This window comes from Sebastes fasciatus, chromosome 22, assembly GCF_043250625.1.
Source record: "Sebastes fasciatus isolate fSebFas1 chromosome 22, fSebFas1.pri, whole genome shotgun sequence".
NCBI lineage: Eukaryota > Metazoa > Chordata > Actinopteri > Perciformes > Sebastidae > Sebastes > Sebastes fasciatus.
In genome coordinates, this window is record NC_133816.1 from 2,127,463 (window position 1) to 2,149,192 (window position 21,730).

Below are 21,730 nucleotides of genomic sequence, written 5' to 3' on the forward strand. Positions count from 1 at the left end.
AGCTCCACGGGCGACTTTATGTGTCTGTGTTCAGTCATGTAACGTGAAAACTAGCTGAGTCACACATAAAACTGGAATTTTCCTGTATGTACATGATTAGTGAATATAAAATCTAGAGTACGCATGTTAATCAGTTCTGTTTGTTTATTTTACATCAAACATTATATAAAATATGAAGGTGCTGACTTTACACCAAAATCCAGACATAATCTGTACCCTCATCATCCGGCGATCTTCCTCATCATCATATCATCATAGAGCAGAGGCCTGTACTACGAAGCAAGTTCAATTCAGGATATCTTCTCGTCATCTGGTTTAACTAACCCTAACAAACCAGATCACGCTAAGCGGTCCTACGACGCTGGTTATCAACTCGCTAAATCAACCCAGGGTTTCTCTGTCTGGCTACGAGCTCGTTCACATGAACGGGGAGGTGTTTGCAGCATCTGACCAATCACAGACATGGACAAGTCTACAGACTGCAGACAGACAGACAGAGAGACACATTTTACAAAGGAAGGGTAAACTATATTAGACAAATAGGAAGAAGTTAAACACTTAATCCAGACTAAAAGTAACACAGTTGAAGCTGCCAAATTAACAGATTTATTAATTTAACGGAATACTTAAAAGTCAGATGTAGTCGTCTAGATATAAATATCTTTCAAGAGTGCAATGATATTGGATTAAACGTCATTATACCCTGTGGCTAAATTGTGGAGTGTGTGACTATTTCAACCTTCTTTCAGCTGCGCCTCCCCTCTCTGGCGGTGTGAAATGGACTCAAGAGCAAGTAAAAAAATTAATATAAAAACATAACACAAAGAGGTAAACACCCACAGCATAAATCCAGCTGTCCTTCCTGCATCTGTCAGTTTAAACTGTGTTGTTTTTAGTCTGGATTATGACTGTAACTTCTTCATATGTGTGTAATATTATCATACGATCACCACACAGAGCTCTGATTGGTCAGTAGGCGGTGCTTTTATACGAGTTGATCTCTTATCTGGAACATAACCTGCTCCGGAGCAGGTTAGCTGTTCAGCCTCAGTTACCATGGTGATCTACCCCGGTAAGAAGTGATCCACCTTCGTAGGACGGAAAACCCTGAAGGGTTAACCCTGAAGTTACCTCGCTAACGCCAAATCCTGCTTCGTAGTACAGGCCTCAGGAGCAGTATTGTTTCCTTTAACTCCTCCTCCCAGCCCTCGCTCCAGCCTCGGTCTGGGTCTCATTCACATGAACGGAGGAAGGGAAATAACTCTGGATTTGGCTACTAGTGCGTTTTACAACTTTTAGGACCTGATGATTTAAATAAGGACTATTAGTGTGTTCGTACTGGGAAGTTGATTCACCTCAAAAAAAATATCCGCTGAGTAACAGACGTCTCTTTCCCAGCGTAAGTCTATGGGTGTTACGTCCCAGTAAGGTCTAGGGGTAAGGGAAGCAACATGAGCCGATTGAATCAAGCGTAAAGTAGCCATTTATTGTTAAATGCACAATCAAAATGAGAGAAAAACAGGTTGCAGGCAATCAACCAACAAAGTTGCAGCAAACAAAAGCGAACACAAGTGTGTTAACACGAAATGTAAAATAAGAACGGGCTTCTGATGGCGCCGATTGGTAGTGACAGGAAGACCTACCATTCTGATTAGTTTTAAGCTTACAAAACTTACGGAACCCGTAACAATGGGAAAAAGTATTTTTGGGCCCAATGGCATCACGTGACGAACACATAAGTTGTAGTACCGCCGTTTGGCCACTACGAAAATGGGCATCAAAGCCCGGCGCTCTTCCTGAGGGCTTGGTTTTAATAGGGTAAATTTATTAACTTCCACTGTTATTTAGAAATATGTGGAAATAAACAGCAAAACTCCATCGTTCCACAGGGTGGAGCGGCAACACAAAGCAGAGCAGAAAGATCTATTTAAATGTGTTAATCTACAGTTATGTTGTAATAAACTGAACTATTCTGCAGAGGCATTTTGGGTTCAGAATATATGAATGAATAAATGAAAAAAGACAAAATAAGATCCAGGTCCAGGTGGTGAACCTCTGTGGATCATCAGGACACGGCTGATCCTCTCAACACATCCACTTTTCTGATCACTCAGACTGACAGAGACCATGGCTTCCATCTGATGAGAGAAGAAGAGAACAGAAGTCATGAATCAGTGTTTACAGAGACTCCCTTCATCAGCTGTCAGTTAGTGATGCAGCAAACAGTTCATTTATAAAACTATCACTGGCAGAACCAACATCCATATCTCCGCTCACTACTCAATATATCCAACAGTAACCACAATTTATCTTCTAGCTAATTCATCAGTATGGTCGTTCCTGAAGTCTGCACCTCCTCTGGTCGTCACTCATTCCAGTTTACTGCTCCTAGTGACTGGAACGAGTTAATAAAGACACTAAACCTCCACACCCTCATCCCGTTACCCTCCTTTAATAGCTCTATGGACAGACCACATCATGGTTACTAAATGTAATCACGGTTCTATGAAATAAGAGCCAGTGATCTGAGGCTTCAGTCAGACTGATCTCAGAGCTGTGACAGAGATGAACTGATCAATGAGAGAACAAAGACTTTCTGATCAGATTTGATGGTACGACAGTTTGATGGATGAGGACCACTGTTTCTATACATGTTGTGATGCTGTCAGCTGTAATTCAGCTTTATTTCCTGGAGACATGAACACAACAACAACATCTACTTCACATCAACTCTAACACATGATCACAACAAGCTTCTGGCTGATCTGATTGGCTGACTGCTCTCTCTCTCTCTCTGTGTCACCGTTCTCCTCTCACAGCTTAACGGAGGAAACACATCACAACAATACTGCTGAAACCAGCATGGACCGACTCTGACCCTCTACTGACCTCAGAGTCTCCAGTCTACAGTGTGGACTCTTCACAAGATCAGACAGCAGCTTCACATCTGAATCCTGCAGGTTGTTGTCACCCAGCTCCAGCTTTCTCAGATGGAAGGGGTTGGACTTCAGAGCTGAGGCCAGAGAAGCACAGCTGATCTCTGACAACCTGCAGCCCCTCAATCTGAATAAAGAATAAATGATGAAGATAAAAATCACTTTATAATCCAATCAGATGTGTTCAGGTTTTAAATGTGTAGCTCAACATTACTATGTCCTAATCAATGAGCTTTTCCCTAAAATGAGTAGAGTGACTTTGTCATTGTGTTATTATGGAGCATCATAATGTCCGCCTTCTACAGACATCATCCAGATGGTACCACAACATTCATACACCTATTCATGTCAACACACATCAATAACATGCTGCTGATCTCTGTGTTCATCTATGTGTGTGTGCTGAAGGATCAATATCAATGATCAGACATTATTTGTGGAACACGTTGAAACAAACAGAAACCAGAGAAATATTTCTACTTCATGAAGTAAACTTGATCAATGTAAAACAAATATTAGTTCAGAGGATCTTCTGTATCCAGATGTGACCATTTACCAACAATGATAAACATTCATTTACTTTAACAACTAACAGTGGACATTTTCTACACTTTCTTTAAGAAATACAAGTCTTTTGTGACTGCAGACTGAATTTAGTTCAAGAAACATGAAAATATGAACAAAAGGACATTAGCAACTTTATGGATGTAAGTTATGTTTGTTCATAAATTAGGTTCAATTGTTAATTAAAGATATAAGATGTATAACAGTAACAGAGAGTCAGTGAACTGACCTCAGAGTCTCCAGTCTACAGTGTGGACTCTCCAGAAAACCACACAGGAGCTTCACTCCTGAATCCTTCAGGTTGTTGTAGCTCAGATCCAGCTCTCTCAGATGGGAGGGGTTGGACTTCAGAGCTGAGGCCAAAGAAGCACAGCTGATCTCTGACAAACTGCAGCTCCACAATCTGAATAAAGAATAAATGATGAAAATAAAAATCACTTTATAATCCAATCAGATGTGGTCAGGTTTTAAATGTGTAGATTAACAATACTATGTCCTAATCAATGATCTTTTCCCTAAAATGAATAGAGTGACTTTGTCATTGTGTTATTGGGGATCATCATAATGTCAGCCTTCTACAGACATCATCCAGATGTCACCACAACATTCATACACCTGTTCATGTCAACACACATCAATAACATGCTGCTGGTCTCAAGTCTGGAATTAGAGGATCAATATTAAATCAGACTTGTTGGACTTCATTACTTCATTTATTACATGGCCTTCTTCTCACTGTATCTGGTAGCTTAGCAGGTTTGTGTCATTTACAGGAAAGGTCCACATTCGTTCAAGTGTGTCTGTAAACAACAGCCACATGTCATATGTACATTAAAAGAGTTATTGGTGGCAGAATCATTCCTCCTGTGAAGTGGTCCCTTCATAACACAACTACACTGTAAGAAATGACTTCATAAGTTCAACTGAAACTAATATGAAGATTCAGCAGTGTGAGTCCAACAAATCAAGTGAGTGTTTACTAGAGCGGGGACGATTCAACTATCTCACGATTCAATATGTATTGTGATTTTTAAGTATTGCGATTCTACAAGTGATTTGATTTAGCAATTTATTGTAATTTTTGTAACTTTTTTAACACTAGACCATGGAAAAAAGTTGAATCATACACTTCTAGGGACTTTTACTTTGGAGAATATCTAAATTAATGCAGTACGAATGTTTCATTTTCAGCATGTATGTAGTCAGAGATGTTCTGAAGTCAAATATATCAGTCATTGTGAGGAATCATTTATTAAATTTTTTCCAGCAACAAATTAAAAATAAATAAAATTGTGATACATAGGTGAATCGATTTTTTTGCCACCCCTAGTGTCTACCAAAGTTACAGACTGTTTAGTACGAAATTCCCTCATTGTGTTACTAATCCTCCTGCAGCTCAACAAGGAAACTGTCAAACACAGCATACTGAGTGGATACATACTAAGGCTGGGCAATATCCATATTATATTGATATCGTGAGATGAGACGAGATATCATCTTAGATTTTTGATATCGTGATATCGTGATATGGCATAAGTGTCGTCTTTTCCTGGTTTTAAAGGCTACATTTCAATAGAGTGATGTAATTTTCTGAACTTACCAGACTGTTCTAGCTGTTCTATTATTTAACATTTACAGTAAGTCATGAGATCCACATTACTGATGATTATTTATCACAAATCTCATTGTGTAAATATTTTGTGAAGGCACCAATGGTCAATCCTACAATATCGATATCGAAGTATTTGGTCAAAAATATTGTGATATTTGATTTTCTCCAAGTCACCCAGCTCTAATACATCTTACCTAGACTGGTGAAGCCTTCGATTAGTTTAAGATCAACTTTATATGTCATTTTACACAGAACAAGACTGTGGATTTAGTCCTCATCTCGTAACACTCAGGTTATACGGGGATTGCTTCACAGACAGAAGGAATGATGACAGATATCAATAACTCTTTGAATGTACATATGAATATGTGAGCATTGTATTCAGATAGACTTCAAAAAAAATTTAACCTGCAAAGATTTTCTGATGCAGAATATTCATTTTGTTTTTGTTGTAATCTAAATGTCTGCATCAAATAATTAGACAATGCTGACATGAAAACAGAGCACAGTTAGATCTGCTGTCAAAAAGAACATGGGAATAACTTAGAACCATAGAAACCTCTAATTAGATGGTGTCGTTCATAATCATCACTTATGTGCCTTTAAGTTGGTGCAATACGTGTTTGTTAAAGAGTGTTGCACCTTTAGACATGGTCAAATAGAGTGCTGCAGGAATGAGTCCTAACACCCAGAAATGAGTTAGCATGTTAGCACTTCCTGTTCCCTCGTCTGGAGGTCAATGGGTTTTTTGAATGGGTTTTTAGTTAGGTGCCTGAAATAAGGTCTGTGGTTAAAGGTCCAGTGTGTAGGATTTGGCGGTATCTAGCGGTGACCCTACCATTGGCAGAGCATTTTGGCAATTTTTTCTTAGGCGCTACCCACATAATCAACTGTGCTGCTTATCCCACAAATGCATGATCCTTACAAGTTGGACATCATTGTTAAGGTAAATAAACAGGCTTTCCAACGATGTAAAATACAATGCCAATTAGCATTGTAACAACAGAGAAATAATCAACCAAATACAAGTTTCCGAACTTTTTTTCCCAGTTTATATAGTAAGGGGTCCCTGCTCCATCTCTCCATCAGTTTGGGGGTCCTTGGCCTGAAAAACATTGAAGACCCCTGCTCTAGAGCCATCTGGAGCAGAGCCAGTGCATAGAGAGTGTGTGTACAAACAACATAAGCTGCAGTCAGTGAACTGACCTCAGAGTCTCCAGCGTACAATTTGGACTCTCCAGTCCAGAACACAGCAACTTCACTCCTGGATCCTTCAGTTTGTTGTAATTCAGGTTCAGCTCTCTCAGATGGGAGGGGTTGGACTTCAGAGCTGAGGCCACAACTTCACAGTGAGTATCTGTGAGTATACAGAGTCCAAGTCTGTCATGACACAAAAAAATGACAAAATATGTTATTATGAAAGAGGACAGTTTATATTTTCTTCATGCATTTGATGACTAAATAATTAGATTCATACTTGATGATATTTGCTTTTCACATCAGCATTCAGCTAATTTTATCTCACTGTTTGACATGAAACAATAATTCTCATCACTCTCTCTCAAACCAGCAGACTTTAATATTTGTTTTTCTCTAATCTTGCAGATGAAGAGAGAGAAAATGTAGTTATATTGAGGCTTCCATGACGTCCAGTCTGTCAGTGTGATCTGATCCCAGGTCTGTCTCCACAAAGTTAGCATGATGCCTTCTTGATTAGAAAAGCATTTTTAAAACTCAGTGAATAAGTAATAATAATACAGTTGATAGTTGACCTCTCTTTGCTAGCTACCTGCTGCTGTCAGGTTCACGTCCATAAATGGGAAAATTCAGTGACTGCTGCCAAACGGTAGAGAAATGAAACAAATTGCGTAATAATATTAGACCTGTACATAATTAAACATTCATATAACTAGATATTTTTATGACTGCATTGCGTTTTGTCATTAACACTCTTTTCTGAGCATCAAACGTATTCAGCTCACAAACAATTAATGAACCAATAAGGTTGCATTTGTGCAGCACCGGGGCTGCAGCACCGGGGCTTCAGGGCTCTGCAGACTGAGTCCAGCATGTCGTCCACAGCGGGCAGACCGCGGCTCATTGACTGCAGTTCACTTGACAAACCAAGCTCTTCTATCGTATTTCACCGGTGTGACCGTGAGTAAGCTGTGACCTGTGTGTGTTTTTCCCCCGTGAGTAAGACGGTATTTCCCCGGTGTCAGACTTGATGCTAAAAAATAACACTAATAACGTTACCTCCAGGAAAATATCTCCAATAATTAAATCCATGCTCTACTTTACAACCGCGGTGGTTATGTCAAAGCAAGCAACTAATACATCTATTTGGAAATTACCTCCGTTAGGTGTATTTCACCGGTGTTCCTAACCTTGAGTAGCCGTGACTTGGGTGTGTGACGCAATTATGTCATAGCAGGTGTATTGCTCAGGACCCAATGAAGCACAATGTTGAGTGTGAAGTTGTTTGTACAAGCGGTTCTCGAGAAAGCTGCAAGCATTGGGCTCGTTCTGAACAGACACACTCTGAACGGACACTGCACCGTCTCGATTAAATCAGAAGAAGCAGAAACGAGAAATCGACTCGCACCCCCGCCTCGTCCTCCTCGCCGCCGGAGGCTGCTTCGCCGGGAGTAGAGTGTGCAGCAGCTCCACACTCCCCGCCGGATCAGCAAATGTTCTGTTGCTGCCGTTACACCGGTTAGACCCAGCGCTCCACCAACCAGCTGATCTTTTGTTTTTTTCATTTGTTTTACCAGGTTCACATGTCGTCTCCATCACCCAAAAAGATAAATAAGTAAAAACTGTAAAATGTAACAATTATTAGAAATAAATAGAAGAAGAGTTCATTAACTTGACAGCTAGAAACACAAACTACTGAAACATTTTAGAACTCAGTATTTGAAACAGCTCAAGAACATCTGTGACAAAATACAACGGACATATTTATGTAACGTGGAACGTGGAACACTTATGAGAATATTATATTTTAAGAATAATTCTATAGTGTGTATATTTGAAGAACTAAACTAGTAATCTACACTGATCTATAAAGTCAATCACATCTGGACTTACACAGCTTTTCTGCAGTTCCTCACAGCTGGAATCAGTCTCAGTCGTCCCTCCTTTGTTGTGTTGTACTTCTCCAGGTCCAACTCATCCAGAACCTCCTCTGACATCTGCAGCATGTAGGCCAGAGCTGAGCAGTGGATCTCTGAGAGTTCCTTCTCTGATCTGTTCTCTGACTTCAGGAACTCTTGGATCTCCTGATGTACCGAGTGGTCGTTCATCTCCGTCAGACAGTGGAAGATGTTGATGCTTCTGTCAGGAGAGATTTTATCTTTGTTCATCACCTTCAGGTTGTTGATGATTCTCTGGATGATTTCTGGACTGTCGTCTGTCTGACCCAGCAGACCTCCTAAGAGCCTCTGGTTGGACTCCAGAGAGAGGCCATGAAGGAAGCGAACAAACAGGTCCAGGTGGCCATTTTTACTTTCAAGGGATTTCTCCATGGCTCTCCACAGGAAGACATCCAGGGTTGAATGAACATAGTTTTTTCCCAGGAAGTCCTCCAGTACCTCTGTGTTCCCGTTTGTGTAACAGTGGAACATGTAGACTGCAGCCAGAAACTCCTGAATGCTCAGGTGAACAAAGCAGTAGACTGTTTTCTGGAAGATCACACACTCTCTTTTGAAGATCTCTGTACAAACTCCTGAGTGCACCAAGGCCTCTGTGACATCAAGACCACACCACTCCAGGTCTTCTTGGTAGAACATGATGTCTCCTTTCTCCAGATGTTCAAACGCCAGCCTCCCCAGCTTCAGAAGAACTTCCCTGTCAGCCTCCGTCAGCTCCTGTGGACTCGTCTCACGTCCCTTACAATACTTCTGCTTCTTCTTCTTTGTCTGAACCAACAGGAAGTGTGAGTACAGGTCAGTCAGGGTCTTGGGCAGCTCTCCTCTCTGGTCTGTAGTCAACATGTGGTCCAGAACTGTAGCAGTGATCCAGCAGAAGACTGGGATTAGACACATGATGTGGAGGCTCCTGGATGTCTTGATGTGTGAGATGATTCTGCTGGACAGCTCTTCATCACTGACTCTCCTCCTGAAGTACTCCTCCTTCTGGGCGTCAGTGAAGCCTCGTACTTCTGTTACCCTGTCAACACATGCAGGAGGGATCTGATTGGCTGCTGCAGGTCGGGAAGTTATCCAGACGAGAGCTGAATGAGGTTTGTCAACAGCACGTTGACTGATGACTTCTGGGTGACATCAGACACAACCTTCTTGTTCCTGAAATCCAGTGAAAGTCTGCTTTCATCCAGGCCGTCAAAGATGAACAGAACTTTACAGACAGCGAGCTTCTCTGCTGTGACCTTCTGTAATGTTGGATGGAAAACATGGAGCAGCATGAGAAGACTGTACTGCTCATCTCTGATCAAGTTCAGCTCCCTGAAGGAAAGCAGAACCACCAGACTGACATCTTGGTTCTCCAAGCCCTCTGCCCAGTCCAGAGTGAACTTCTGCACTGAGAAGGTTTTTCCAACGCCAGCGACGCCGTTCGTCAGAACGACTCTGATGTGTCCCTGTTGGTCAGGTAAGGCTTTAAAGATGTCCTGGCACTTGATTGGAGTGTCATGGAGGGTCTTCTTCTTGGAAGCTGTCTCAAGCTGCCTCACCTCATGTTGGGTATTAACCTCTTCACTCTGTCCCTCTGTGATGTAGAGCTCAGTGTAGATCCTGTTGAGGAGGGTTACACTTCCTGTTTCATCAGTTCCTTCAGTCACACATTCACATCTCCTCCTCAGACTGATCTTATGTTCATCTACAACCTCCTGCAGACCACGATCTGCTGAAAGAGAGAGACAAAGTTTAAGACAAAACACAGAAACTTATTATTTCCAATGCCAATATGAAAATACTCAATATAAGAACATATAAAGAAGTAAAGGTTATAAAGTCATCATCCCTTCTTGAAGTCAAAACTAACGTCAAAGTGATTTTTATATTTATTTTTAATAGTTTTTCAACAAGTCGCTCTGCAGGACAAGACATGTGTTTGTAAGTTAGAGAAGGAGACTGTAGCAGGAAAGCTAATGGTGTTCAAAGTCTGTGGCTCTTGTTGTGTCTCAGGCTGCTGTCTGGCTGTTAGTCAGTGTGACTGTCTGTCTGTGATAGAACAGTGATGTTGTTGCTTTACACAGAGTTTAATAGTTCTCCATCTTCACCTATGCAGATGGAGAAGATCTTAAACAGTTGTCACAACAATAGTCAGTGTATTAAAACAACAAGTCCTGTTTCCAGACATGAAGACATCAGCAGACACATCTACAGTCTTACTTTGTACAGTGCTGGTCTGACTGGCTGTCTGAGGTCCAGGTCTTGTTCTGGTCTGACTGGCTGTCTGAGGTCCAGGTCTTGTTCTGGTCTGACTGGCTGTCTGAAGTCGAGGTCTTTTTCTGGATCTGGACATCGGCTCCTCCACAGAAGCATGACTCCTCTTCTTCTCTCTGTGGAGAAATTACTTTAGAATTAAAATCATTTGTTGATTGTTTCTGAAAAATATCCAGACTTGGCCGATACTGAAGCTCAGAAGGTCACAGAGAAGAGTTAAAGTGTTGGTACTGAATAGAGCATCCAGTCTGTGATGAAAATGTTCCTTTATTTTAACTCTCCTGCTTTAATAAACAAGAATTAGCTACTTTTCCTATCTGACTGTTTTATTAAACATTTAGTGATCTGGCTGAAGTTTGTTTATTAAAAAGGAACAACGGCCTTTTTTGATTGATATTATTCTATTCTAATGAGGAACACCAGCTCACCAGTGTTACATGTTAGACTGCTGGTCTACCTCAATACTTAGATCACTTCTAACCTCAGTTCAAACCTAACTAACTCAAACTAAACTACCCAAAGTGACTGTGAAAGGACATAATCAGCTCTCTGTGGCCTCTTTTAAATCATTGATATTATTCTGTAGGCTATATAACATGATGGAAAGAAAACTGCAACTTGCTCATGGACACGCATATTGCGAGGGCCCGCCGGGAAACCACAAGGTGGCAGCGGCACATTTCTCTCCTCTACAGTCCACAGAGACAAAACTGACTCAGAGAGTTTGGCAGTAAAGTAATAAAATGTTGGATTAACACTCACCATCCTCAGTCTGAGCTGACTGACTGAACACTTTCAGGGTTCCCTCCCTGTTCTCATGTACCTGGATCAGCTGGTCAGTGTGAGTCCTCCCCTCTCCATTTACAGGTAATCTTTGACCTGAGAGTTTATCTATGAGGGCGTGTGTGTGTGTGTGTGTGTTTCTCACACAAATCAGATTTTTAACATGGTGTGTTTATGAGAATCTCTTCTGGCTTGAACAGGTTGAATTAAAATGAGTTTTGGTCAAATGTTATCTCATTTTATGTTTAAATCAATTTGGTTAAAAAAATAATGTGCTTTTTCTGTAATATTTCTGTTTGTTTTTGTTTTTTTCAGACTTATATGACTAAGACTCTTCTCAACACCTGGAAGAAAAATAATCTGTCTGTTGCACAATAAAAAATATATAAAAGCCATTTTCCTGAGCTACAACTCTTTTTCATAATCCAAACATAGATGGTAGCCAGAGATGACGCTTCTTCTTGCTCAGTTAGTTCAACATGAAGCTACATGTTGAGGGATATAAATCTTTTAGCAGAACATTTTGCCTTCATCCTCAATGCATCATCATCCACCAGGTCAGCTTACAGTAAAAACAGTCTCTTACTTTGACTCTGAGGGTCCAGGTTCATTACTGAAGAGTGGAGGATGATCTTGGGACCGACCACTCTTCATAGACAGACAGCTGGGTACTGGAGACTCTGCTCTCTGTCTGTACTGAACTCTGCAAACACCAAGATAATTTTATGATTTTATTCATATCACATGAATCCTTGATAAATTCTCTGATGTTAAAGCCATCTGATTAGCTCTAAATACACAAACTACTATTACTGTCAATAATTAGGAGGTTTAAAGGTTTGTAGCTGTCCTATTTGATCCCATTACAGCTTTTCTAGGTGACTGACAGCTGTCACAGATACAAAGAGGAAGATGGCACAAATGATTTAGCTTTGTCTGGGTCACAAAAAGTTTGTTAAATTTTAGTGAGCTAATAAACTTCAGTAAAAACTTTAACATACAAACAAAATCAACAGAAAACATTGGCGGAGATAGCTGAAAATGAGTGATGTAAATGAGTTAATAGCAGCTCTTACTTCACGTCTGAGGGTCCAGGTTCATTACTGAAGAGTGGAGGATGATCTTGGGACCGACCACTCTTCATAGACAGACAGCTGGGTACTGGAGACTCTGCTCTCTGTCTGTACTGAACTCTGCAAACACCAACATGATTTAACTCATATCACATGAATCCTTGATAAACTCTCTGTTTTAGGTCATTAAGGTCGCTCTAAACACACAAACTGCTGCTACTGTCGACAATAAGGAGGTTTAAAAGCTTGTAGCTGTTAGATTAGATTACATCTCCTCTAGGTGACTGACAGCTGTCACAGATACTAAGAGGAAGAGTTTATTTGACGAAGTCTGTTAAATTTTAGTCGGCAAATACATTTGTGTAGAAATTTGAATATAGCAGCTCTCTTACTTTGTGTCTGAGGGTGCAGGTTCATTACTGAAGTGTAGAGGAATATCTTTAGATATTGCTAAACCAAACCCCCAGGAAGAGTGCCGGGATTTGAAGCAATGTTTTGTAGTGGATAAAAGGAGTGTTTCAGACAGAGGGTGAATACAGGTATATTCAGGCAGACGGTATGAAAAATAGTGAAGCATTGTCAGGGTAAACATAGGGTGGATCCCCTGAAGGTTTAACCAGCACAACATATTTGCGAGGTCCTGCCAGCAAGCTGTTTGTGACTGAGGGGATAGATGGACCAGTTTTTCGTAGGTCTAGCACTGAGAAGCCACCAGTGTGTCCGTGTGTGTGGCGGAGCTGAGCCTTGCTCTCGATGAAACACCAACCAGAGAGCAGAGGACAGAAGCAGCGAGCCCGTAAAGGACACCAAAACATAGGAGCATAGTTTTTTTCTGTTCAGTTGGCTCAGGGCGTTTTCACACCTGTAGTTCGTTTGCTCTGGTCCGAATCAGGGACAAAATCATTACAATGTTGCATATTGCCTCGAGTTTGGTTTGTGTTCACACGGCAGCATTTACAAGTGGACCAAAAGTTTGGTGCGCAAAGAAACTGCTCTCTAATTGGTCAGAATTTCCATGCTGGAAAACTCCCGTAAGTAAACAAAGAAGTGCAGACTTCCAGAACGCAACAATTTTTGTAGTAATGTTGTCTGATGTCTGGTGTTAACATGCACAGTGCAGCTTGCTACCAGAGCTGGTTTTATCCAAAAAGGCGCAATGCTTTCTCCAGTTGGGCCGGATCGAGGTTGGATCATGTTCTCACCACAAACAAAGCGTACCGAACCGTACCGCAGTTTGTTTGGAAGTGAACCTAGAACACCCCTTCAAGGAGGTCTCGGTTCGCTTGTTTTGGTGCGCACCCGAGTACAATTGCTGTGTTCACACCTGCCCAAACGAACCGCACCAAGAGGGTAAACGCTCCAGGGTTCCATTTAACCAAACTAAACAAGGCAGGTGTGAATACGCCCTCAAACGCTGTGAAGAAACACTTATTATGGCAGAGAAAACCCTGCTTTTTATCAATTGTAACCACATTTTGGCAAATTCCACGATATTCCACATTTTACAGTCGATTCCATTTTTATCATCAAAATTCAAATCACAGGATCCTACAGAACTCATTATTTACATGTTAGCAGAATCCCCTTTGTTCACGTTTCTTTATGTGCTAAAAGTGTGATTAAGGGTTCTTTCACACCTGTAGTTGGGTTCATTTGGTCCAGACCAAGTGAAAAGAATTATACATTGTTGTAGTTTAGTTCTGGTCCGGTTCCTGTTCACACTGAGTTTTTACCAATGAACCAGAGGAGTAAACAGGAAGTTATAGAGACTGACAGGTAACTGAATGTCATCCTGCATCATCAGGACCCACGTGGGGTAATCAAATTCTGTGACTGACAGAAGTTTATGCAGCACTTTAATGCTTCTGATGTGTATATTTGTGTTCTTTGATTAATAAATACTATTAATAAACATTATTAATATTATTAGACTGCAAATCGGCCAAATGTTATGATGAATAATAGTAGAGACAGGACTGTGCAAAAGCCCCTTTGCACACTTTCAGGTGATTAGTGCGAATGCATAAAGCAAACGTCGGCGAGCGCACGAACACATGCATGAGGCGTATTACTGAGGGAATGCTCTCACACACTTTTTAATGGAGTTAATGAACTGACGAAGTACACAGAGTCAGATACAAGCACAGCAGTTTTAACAGATGGCGTGCTTCTATACATGATCTTTGATACAGATCAATAAGATCAACTCCTGAACAGATTTCACCATCAGCAGATGGATTTATTAGTAGTTTAGCTTTTGAAATCATGCTAAAATCACATATCTGCTGGTGGTTGGTTCGCTTGCTTTCACACCAGAAACGAACCACACCAGAGTTCACTTGGAAGCGGACCGAGACCCATCATCTCAGGTGGACCAGAGTTTGGTTGTTTGGTCTCCACCAGAGTTTGAATGAGCTTTCACACCAGCCCAAACAAACCGTACTAACCGGGCAAACAGACCTGGGTTAATTTTAACCCAACTGAAAGGGTCATGAGTGAAAGTAACCGTAGCGACTTTTTCGCTAGCAAGGGAGTAAATAGAGAGAGAGAAAAGAAAAGCATAACAACCCGTAATCCGCTCACGGGAGCAATCGATGATGATTTTCTCCTTTAGTTGGTCATATAAACTGGGAAAAATAAGTTCGGAAACTTTTGTTTGGTCGATTATACAATTGGCATTGTATTTTACATCTTTGGAAAGCCTGTTTATTTTACTTCACAATGATGTCCAACTTGTAAGGATCATGCATTTGTGGGATGAGCAGCACAGCTGATTATGTGGGTAGCGCCCAAGAAAAATTTGCCAAAATGCTCTGCCAATGGTAAACAGTGTATTGTCATAAGGCTACCAGGAAGCCTGCAATGACTGCCCTTCACCGTCAGGCCCGTTTGCGCTGGTGTCGACAACACAGACAATGGAACCTGAACATGTGGGGGAATGTCATGTTCAGTAATGAGTCCAGGTTCTGTCTGCGAAAGTTGGATGGCAGGGTCAAAGTATGGAGACGACGCGGAGAACGCTATGCTGATTGTTGCACCGATGGAGTAACAGCTTTTGGTGGGGCAGTGTCATGGTGTGGGGCGGCATCTCCCTCACTGGCAAAACAAGGCTTGTCATCATTGAAGGCCATCTCAATGCAGGGAGATATCGGGATTCTGCAGCCAGTGGCAGCCCATATCTCCACAATCTGGGACCTAACTTCATCCTCGAAGATAGATAGATAGATAGATACTTTATTGTCATTGTCATTGAAAACAACGAAAAACAGTTTAGCAGCTCTTTGCAGTGAAAAACAAACATTAAAACATTCAGTCACAAGTAGAACAATAAATAAGTGGATCATCATCATAAAGTGCAAATTATGGTTCAGCAGCTAGTGTCCTGTGGGTAAAAGCTGTTTCGTAGTCTGTTGGTGTGTGTTTTAATTGTCCTGTATCTCCTTCCGGAGGGAAGGGGAGCAAACAGTACATGTCCAGGGTGGGTGGGGTCTTTGGAGATACAGCTGGCTTTCTTACAGAGCCGACCAGTGTATAGGTCACTGAGGGGGGGTAATGTGGTCCCAATCACTTTTTCCGCCATCCTCACCACCCGCTGCAGGTCCCTCCTGTTCTCCACTGTGCAGCTAGCAAACCACACAGTGCAGCAGTAGGTCAGGAGGCTCTCAATGGTTGCCCTATAGAAGTTGATCAGCAGGTGTTGAGGAAGGTGAGCCTGTTTCAGCTTCCGGAGGAAGTAGAGTCTCTGCTGGGCCTTCCCCACCTGATGAGAGATGTTTTTGGACCAGGTGAGGTCTGACGAAATGTGGACTCCGAGGTACGTGAAGCAGTCCACCCTCTCCACCTCCTCTCCACGTACGCAGAGGGCAGAGTGCTCCACCCGTCTTGCTCTCCTGAAGTCTGTTATCATTTCTTTTGTTTTAGTGGTGTTTAAATCCAGGTTGTTATGGGAACACCATTGTGTCAGATGTTGGATCTCCTCCCTGTAGGCTGTCTCGTTGTTGTTGGTTATCAGTCCTACTACAGCAGTGTCGTCTGCAAATTTGACCACGCTCGCCCCCACAGAGCCAGGGTTATCACAGACTACCTTCACAATGTGGGAGTAGAGAGAATGGAATGGCCTGCCAAGAGTCCACACCTCAACCCAATTCAACACTTGTGGGATCAGCTTGGATGTGCTGTACGTGTTAGAGTGACCAACACAACCACGCTGGCTGACCTGCAACGAATCCTGGTTGAGGAATGGAACGCCATCCCACAGCAACGTGTGACCAGGTTGGTGACCAGCATGAGGAGGAGGTGCCAGGCTGTTGTGGCTGCGTATGGATCTTCCACCGCTACTGAGGCTCCTGACGGTGTATTAAATGAATAAAGTGTAAAATAGCCAATATGTCTTGTTTGTTCCTTGTTACTGATAGAGAGTTCAATCATCCAATCCACCAAACAACTCAAAACAAGAGTCAACACCAACAGGAGAATACACTGTTTACCATTGACGGAGCATTTTGGAACATTTTTCTTGGGCGCTACCCACATAATCAGCTGTGCTGCTCATCCCACAAATGCATGATCCTTACAAGTTGGACATCATTGTGAAGGTAAATAAACAGGCTTCCAACGATGTAAAATACAATGACCATTAGCATTGGAACAACAGAGAAATAATCCACCAAACACAAGTTTCCGAACTTTTTTTTCCCCAGTTTATCACGGCTAGTTAGTGATACTACCCAAAGGTCTACCAAAGTTCAGTATCGCATTAACTGTGATTAGAAGTTACTGGTGACCCAGACCTTTGTCCAGCAATATCTCTGTCAATTTTACTGCTAATGAAAATATTCTGCAACATTTTGGAATATTTAGCCCCTATTTGGCTGCCATTTTGAAAAATGCTTAGCTGCCCCGCTACCACCCTGCCTCAGTCTACGGCCTTCATCCTTCTGCTCTGTTATTCATTTACAGGAAAACGTTGAACTTAGAGTTTATCTATGAGGGTGTGTGTGTGTTGCTCACACAAATCAGATTTTGAACACGGTGGTGTTTATGAGAATCTCTTTTGGCTTGAACAGGTTGAATTAAAATGAGTTTTGGTCAAATGTTATCTAATTTTATGTTTAAATCAATTTGGTTAAAAACTAATGTGCTTTTTCTGTAATATTTCTGTTTTGTTTTTTCAGACTTATATGACTAAGATTCTTCTCAACATCTGAAAGAAAAAACTATTGTCTGTTGATTAATAAAAAATAATTTAAGCCATTTTCCTAAATTGCAACTCTTTTTCATAATCCAAACATAGATGGTAGCCAGAGATGACACTTCTTCTTGCTCAATTAGTACAACATGAAGCTGCATTTTAGGACTATAACTCTTTTAGCAGAATGTTTAGTCTTTATCCTCAATGCATCATCGTCCACCAGGTCAGCTTACAGTAAAAACAGTCTCTTACTTTGACTCTGAGGGTCCAGGTTCATTACTGAAGAGTGGAGGAGTCCACATGGACCCGTCACTCTTCATAGACAAACAGCCAGAGACTAGAGACTCTGCTCTGTCCTCCTCTTCCTCCACATCACTCATCTTCTGATCTGAAGTCAGTCTGAGAGGTGAAACAGGAACACTGACTGTGAGTTCAGATCATTTAGAGGAAACAAGTTTGTTCAAGAGTCACAGGCAAGACTGAGAGAACAGGAAGTAACACACGCACACAGTATAATAAAACCATCCAGCATCCACCTGGTCAGTTCTCTTTAAATCTCTGCTTGTTTTCTTGGGTTACGGCAGGTTTAATGAGTATTATTCAGCCAGTCATGACTTTGTGTTCACAGATGAATCAAACTGTTGAGTTCATTCTGACATTTCTCTCCTCTACAGTCCACAGGGAGGAAACTGACTCAGACACTTTGACAGTGAAATAATAAAATGTTGGATGAACACTCACCCTGCTTCAGTTTTCAGTCTTCATCCTTCTGCTCTGTTCACTCAAAATGGAGTCATTGAAGACTTTGAGAGTCAGGCTTCTCTTCCTGTTCATGTCCCTGGATCACCTGCTAAGTGTTGCTCCTCCCCTCTCAATTTACAGGAAGGCAGGTGAGTTTATCTGTGTGTGTGTGTGTGTGTGTGTGTGTGTGTACTTATTTTCATGATGAGGACAAGTTTATGATAACACACCTTCAATATCAGGACGCTCGGGAAAATGAGGACAGTTTTGGCACCCTTTAGTTTTCCGAGCTCACCACAGTGTTCTAGAGCCTCCGTAGCATTAAAATCAGCTCTGACCAAAATATAGCCTTAGACAAAATCTCAACAGATGGATGTATTCGTAGAAGCATGGCTCGGAAATACTTTGATTCCCAGGTCTCTAGGACCTTGGGAAAGGCACGTCCCCATTTGTCACTTTTTTTTCAAAAGTCCTGATATTGTCTATAAACAGGTATGTGTGTGTGGTTCAGCAGAGTGATTACTGATACAGCTTCATAATGAAATGCTTGAGTTTAATTACATCTCTCTCTCTCTCTCTCTCTCTCTGTTTACACAACCACAGGGGAAGGTTCTCTCATCTGGGCCAAACTACCAAGCTCCACTCTTCCTGTTTCTGACAGTGGAGAGCACGCCATGTTATCTATGACACACACACACACACACACACACACACACACACACACACACACACACAGTGGTGGCCGCCGCTATAGCACAGGAAGTACTGACAGCAATCTGCAATCAACACAGAGAGACAGACAGATGAGGAATTAACTTCTGCTGCTGCTGCTCCTCTAATTAAAAGAGGTGTTTCAAATTAAAACGTTTAGAAAACAAAGAGGAGAAGGAGAAGAGATAAACACCTAGAGAGGAAGAAGAAGAAGAAGAAGAAGAAGAAGAAGAAGAAGAAGAAGAAGAAGAAAGGAAAGCCAAGCAGAAGAAAATAGAAACGGGAGCTTAAAATTGCAAGTGGAAGGGGAAAAAAGAGAGGAAGTGGAACCAAAACAGAAAAAGGGAGGGATGAAGAGGGACTGAAGTCATGTGGGGAGGAGGAGGAGTAACGTCAAGTGCAGGAGAGAAGAAGGAGTAGAGAGAGAAAGCAGCAACATTAGAAAAGAGGAGAAGAAGAAGGAGAAAGATTCAGAGAAGAAGATTTCATTTTAAAGAGCCTGATTATTTGGAGTAGCTGCTGGATGGAGCGACACCTCCTCCTCCTCCTCCACCTCCTCCACCTCCAGCTGTGCACATAGAAGACCGACCTCTACGACCAGACATGCATTTCTACTACGTGGTGAGTAACGTGTGTGTGTTTAGTGTGTTTTGTTGCCGTGCAACGCCTCCATCTCCATTTCTCTGATTTTGTGTGGAATTAGCTGTGAAATGGAAAAAAACAATTGAAGCTGTTTCCGCGGATTGTTTGGTATCACTTTATAATAACCATAATTTATAAGTAGTAAATTGATAGTTAATTAAACTGTTAACACACACTGAATTGAACAATGATAATTCATATTTACTAATTATAATTAATGCTATAATTTGTTATTTTAACAGTTTATTGTTGCAGACATTATAACAGTTTATATACTATATATATATAAGTATTTGTTAAGATAGTTGTTAAATTACCAAATTATTTTTAAACCTTTAAAAAATCGTTTGTAAAACATTTATAAACATGACATAGATGAATATTTGTAACACTTTGTTAATGCTTAATAACTGGTCTGTTTGGATGGCTATTACAAAGTTACAACTGATGATTATAATACCTTGTTAAATGGTTAATAAATAATTTGTAAAGCATCTATAAACATTATTTAGATATTTAATATATATCTAATAAATATAATTAAAAAATAGTTAATATAGTTTATAAAATGTTATAATGGGTGCAACAATAAACTGATAATAAATACTGTAATAACAATGTTATTGTTATCGTCTCTTATCAGCTATTCTACAATATATAATTAAAAAAAAATATTTCATATTACACAAACTAATGATAAAATAACAAATTATAGCATTACTAATAATTTGTAAACATTATTAATTATCATTTCACTGTTTGTTAACAGTAAAATAACTATTAGCTTAGTTTAATTAATTATCAATTTACCATTTATAAATGATTGTTTTGTTTTTTTAAGAAAACGTGGCTTGTAGTGAAGTCACATGCACTTTTTTTCTCGTCAGTAAAATGAAAACCTTCAGTCAAAGGTGTAAAAAAAAGTGTAAATTTAAAGGGACAAGACATCAAATTACAGCTTAAGAAGCAGCGTGATCCTCGTGATTTAAAGGTCTCTGATTCAGCATTTTTACCAGTCACATGTTGTGTGTCGTTCTTTTATTGCGCTGCCATTAAACCCAGCTGGACTCCCAGTAATCCTGAATTATTCCTATGAATAAGTCTACAATTGTGCCATTACACCCAAACACATAATTCCTGTCAAATTAAAATCACTTCCCCCCGTTGGAGTTGGAATCAAGGCTCCACCTCTGTGGTAAAGTCGTCATACGGAGGCAGAAATTCCACAAAGCCAGTCAGTTGTTCCTCGGCTCGGCGCCTATCTGTCCACCGAACTCATGGAAATAAGTTTTTAGAAGAAGGAAAAGAAACACTGTCACACGCAAAGGTGGAAAAAAGTAGCTGTGTTTCTTAAAACAGTAATAAATTCTGATTGCAGACAAGAGAAAAATATTATTATTTCTGCTCACAAATGCAAAGAAAGGAAGAAGTGTTTTGTGGTTGCATGGAAACCCAGAGTAAAGTTTCCTGAAACATGTAATTCTTCCCCTTTTTCCTTGTCTCTATCTTTATGCCTCGAGTATGGAACGGTAAAGTGAAACTACAGTAACATAATCTGAATATATAATTAACTCTGGGAAATTTGGTGAGGTAATTTTAATGGGAAACATCTTACACTAACTGTGGTGTTTGATCTACATGCATGATGGTAGATCTCCTGAGCAGACAATTTATCTTCATTACTTCTTTCTAGGTCCAAACGCATGGTCTAAATCTATACTAATTACAACTGCAGTGCTGCCTGATAATGTAGAAATCCATTTATTGTTTTTATACAGCTTCCTATAAACCTTGCCCCTGTGTATTCCTTTAGTAAGATAAAGGATTGCTGATACTCAACATTGCATTCACCCTGCAGCCTGTTAAAACTCACTGTAATGTGCGTTGACTTAGTGCAGATTAACATTATTAATGGCACAGCAGCAGAGAAACTTAATATACAGCAATGCAGAATGAGATTCAACATCACTTTAAAGCTGCATTAATCTATATTTCTTTATATAGAGTGCTCTAGGGATGACGTATTTTTGTAGGCCAACCAGGAAGTTAGCATCTCCCTTGTTCCCTCCACT

At 40.7% G+C, this 21,730-nt stretch overlaps 1 protein-coding gene and 1 pseudogene across 1 annotated transcript in view; one reads left to right on the forward strand and one right to left on the reverse strand.

Moving 5' to 3' along the window:
• Positions 1-1,695: 1,695 nt before the first annotated feature.
• On the reverse strand, positions 1,696-13,050 carry LOC141761268 (protein NLRC3-like; annotated as a pseudogene).
• A 6,061-nt stretch (positions 13,051-19,111) lies between these two features.
• The window catches only part of arhgap36 (Rho GTPase activating protein 36), a 104,692-nt gene continuing 102,073 nt past the window's right edge, over positions 19,112-21,730 (forward strand). The window contains exon 1 of the mRNA XM_074623211.1: positions 19,112-19,637. Within this exon, the coding sequence (XP_074479312.1) occupies positions 19,620-19,637 (18 nt within the window). The 5' untranslated portion in view covers positions 19,112-19,619. The remainder of the gene's footprint in view (positions 19,638-21,730) is intronic.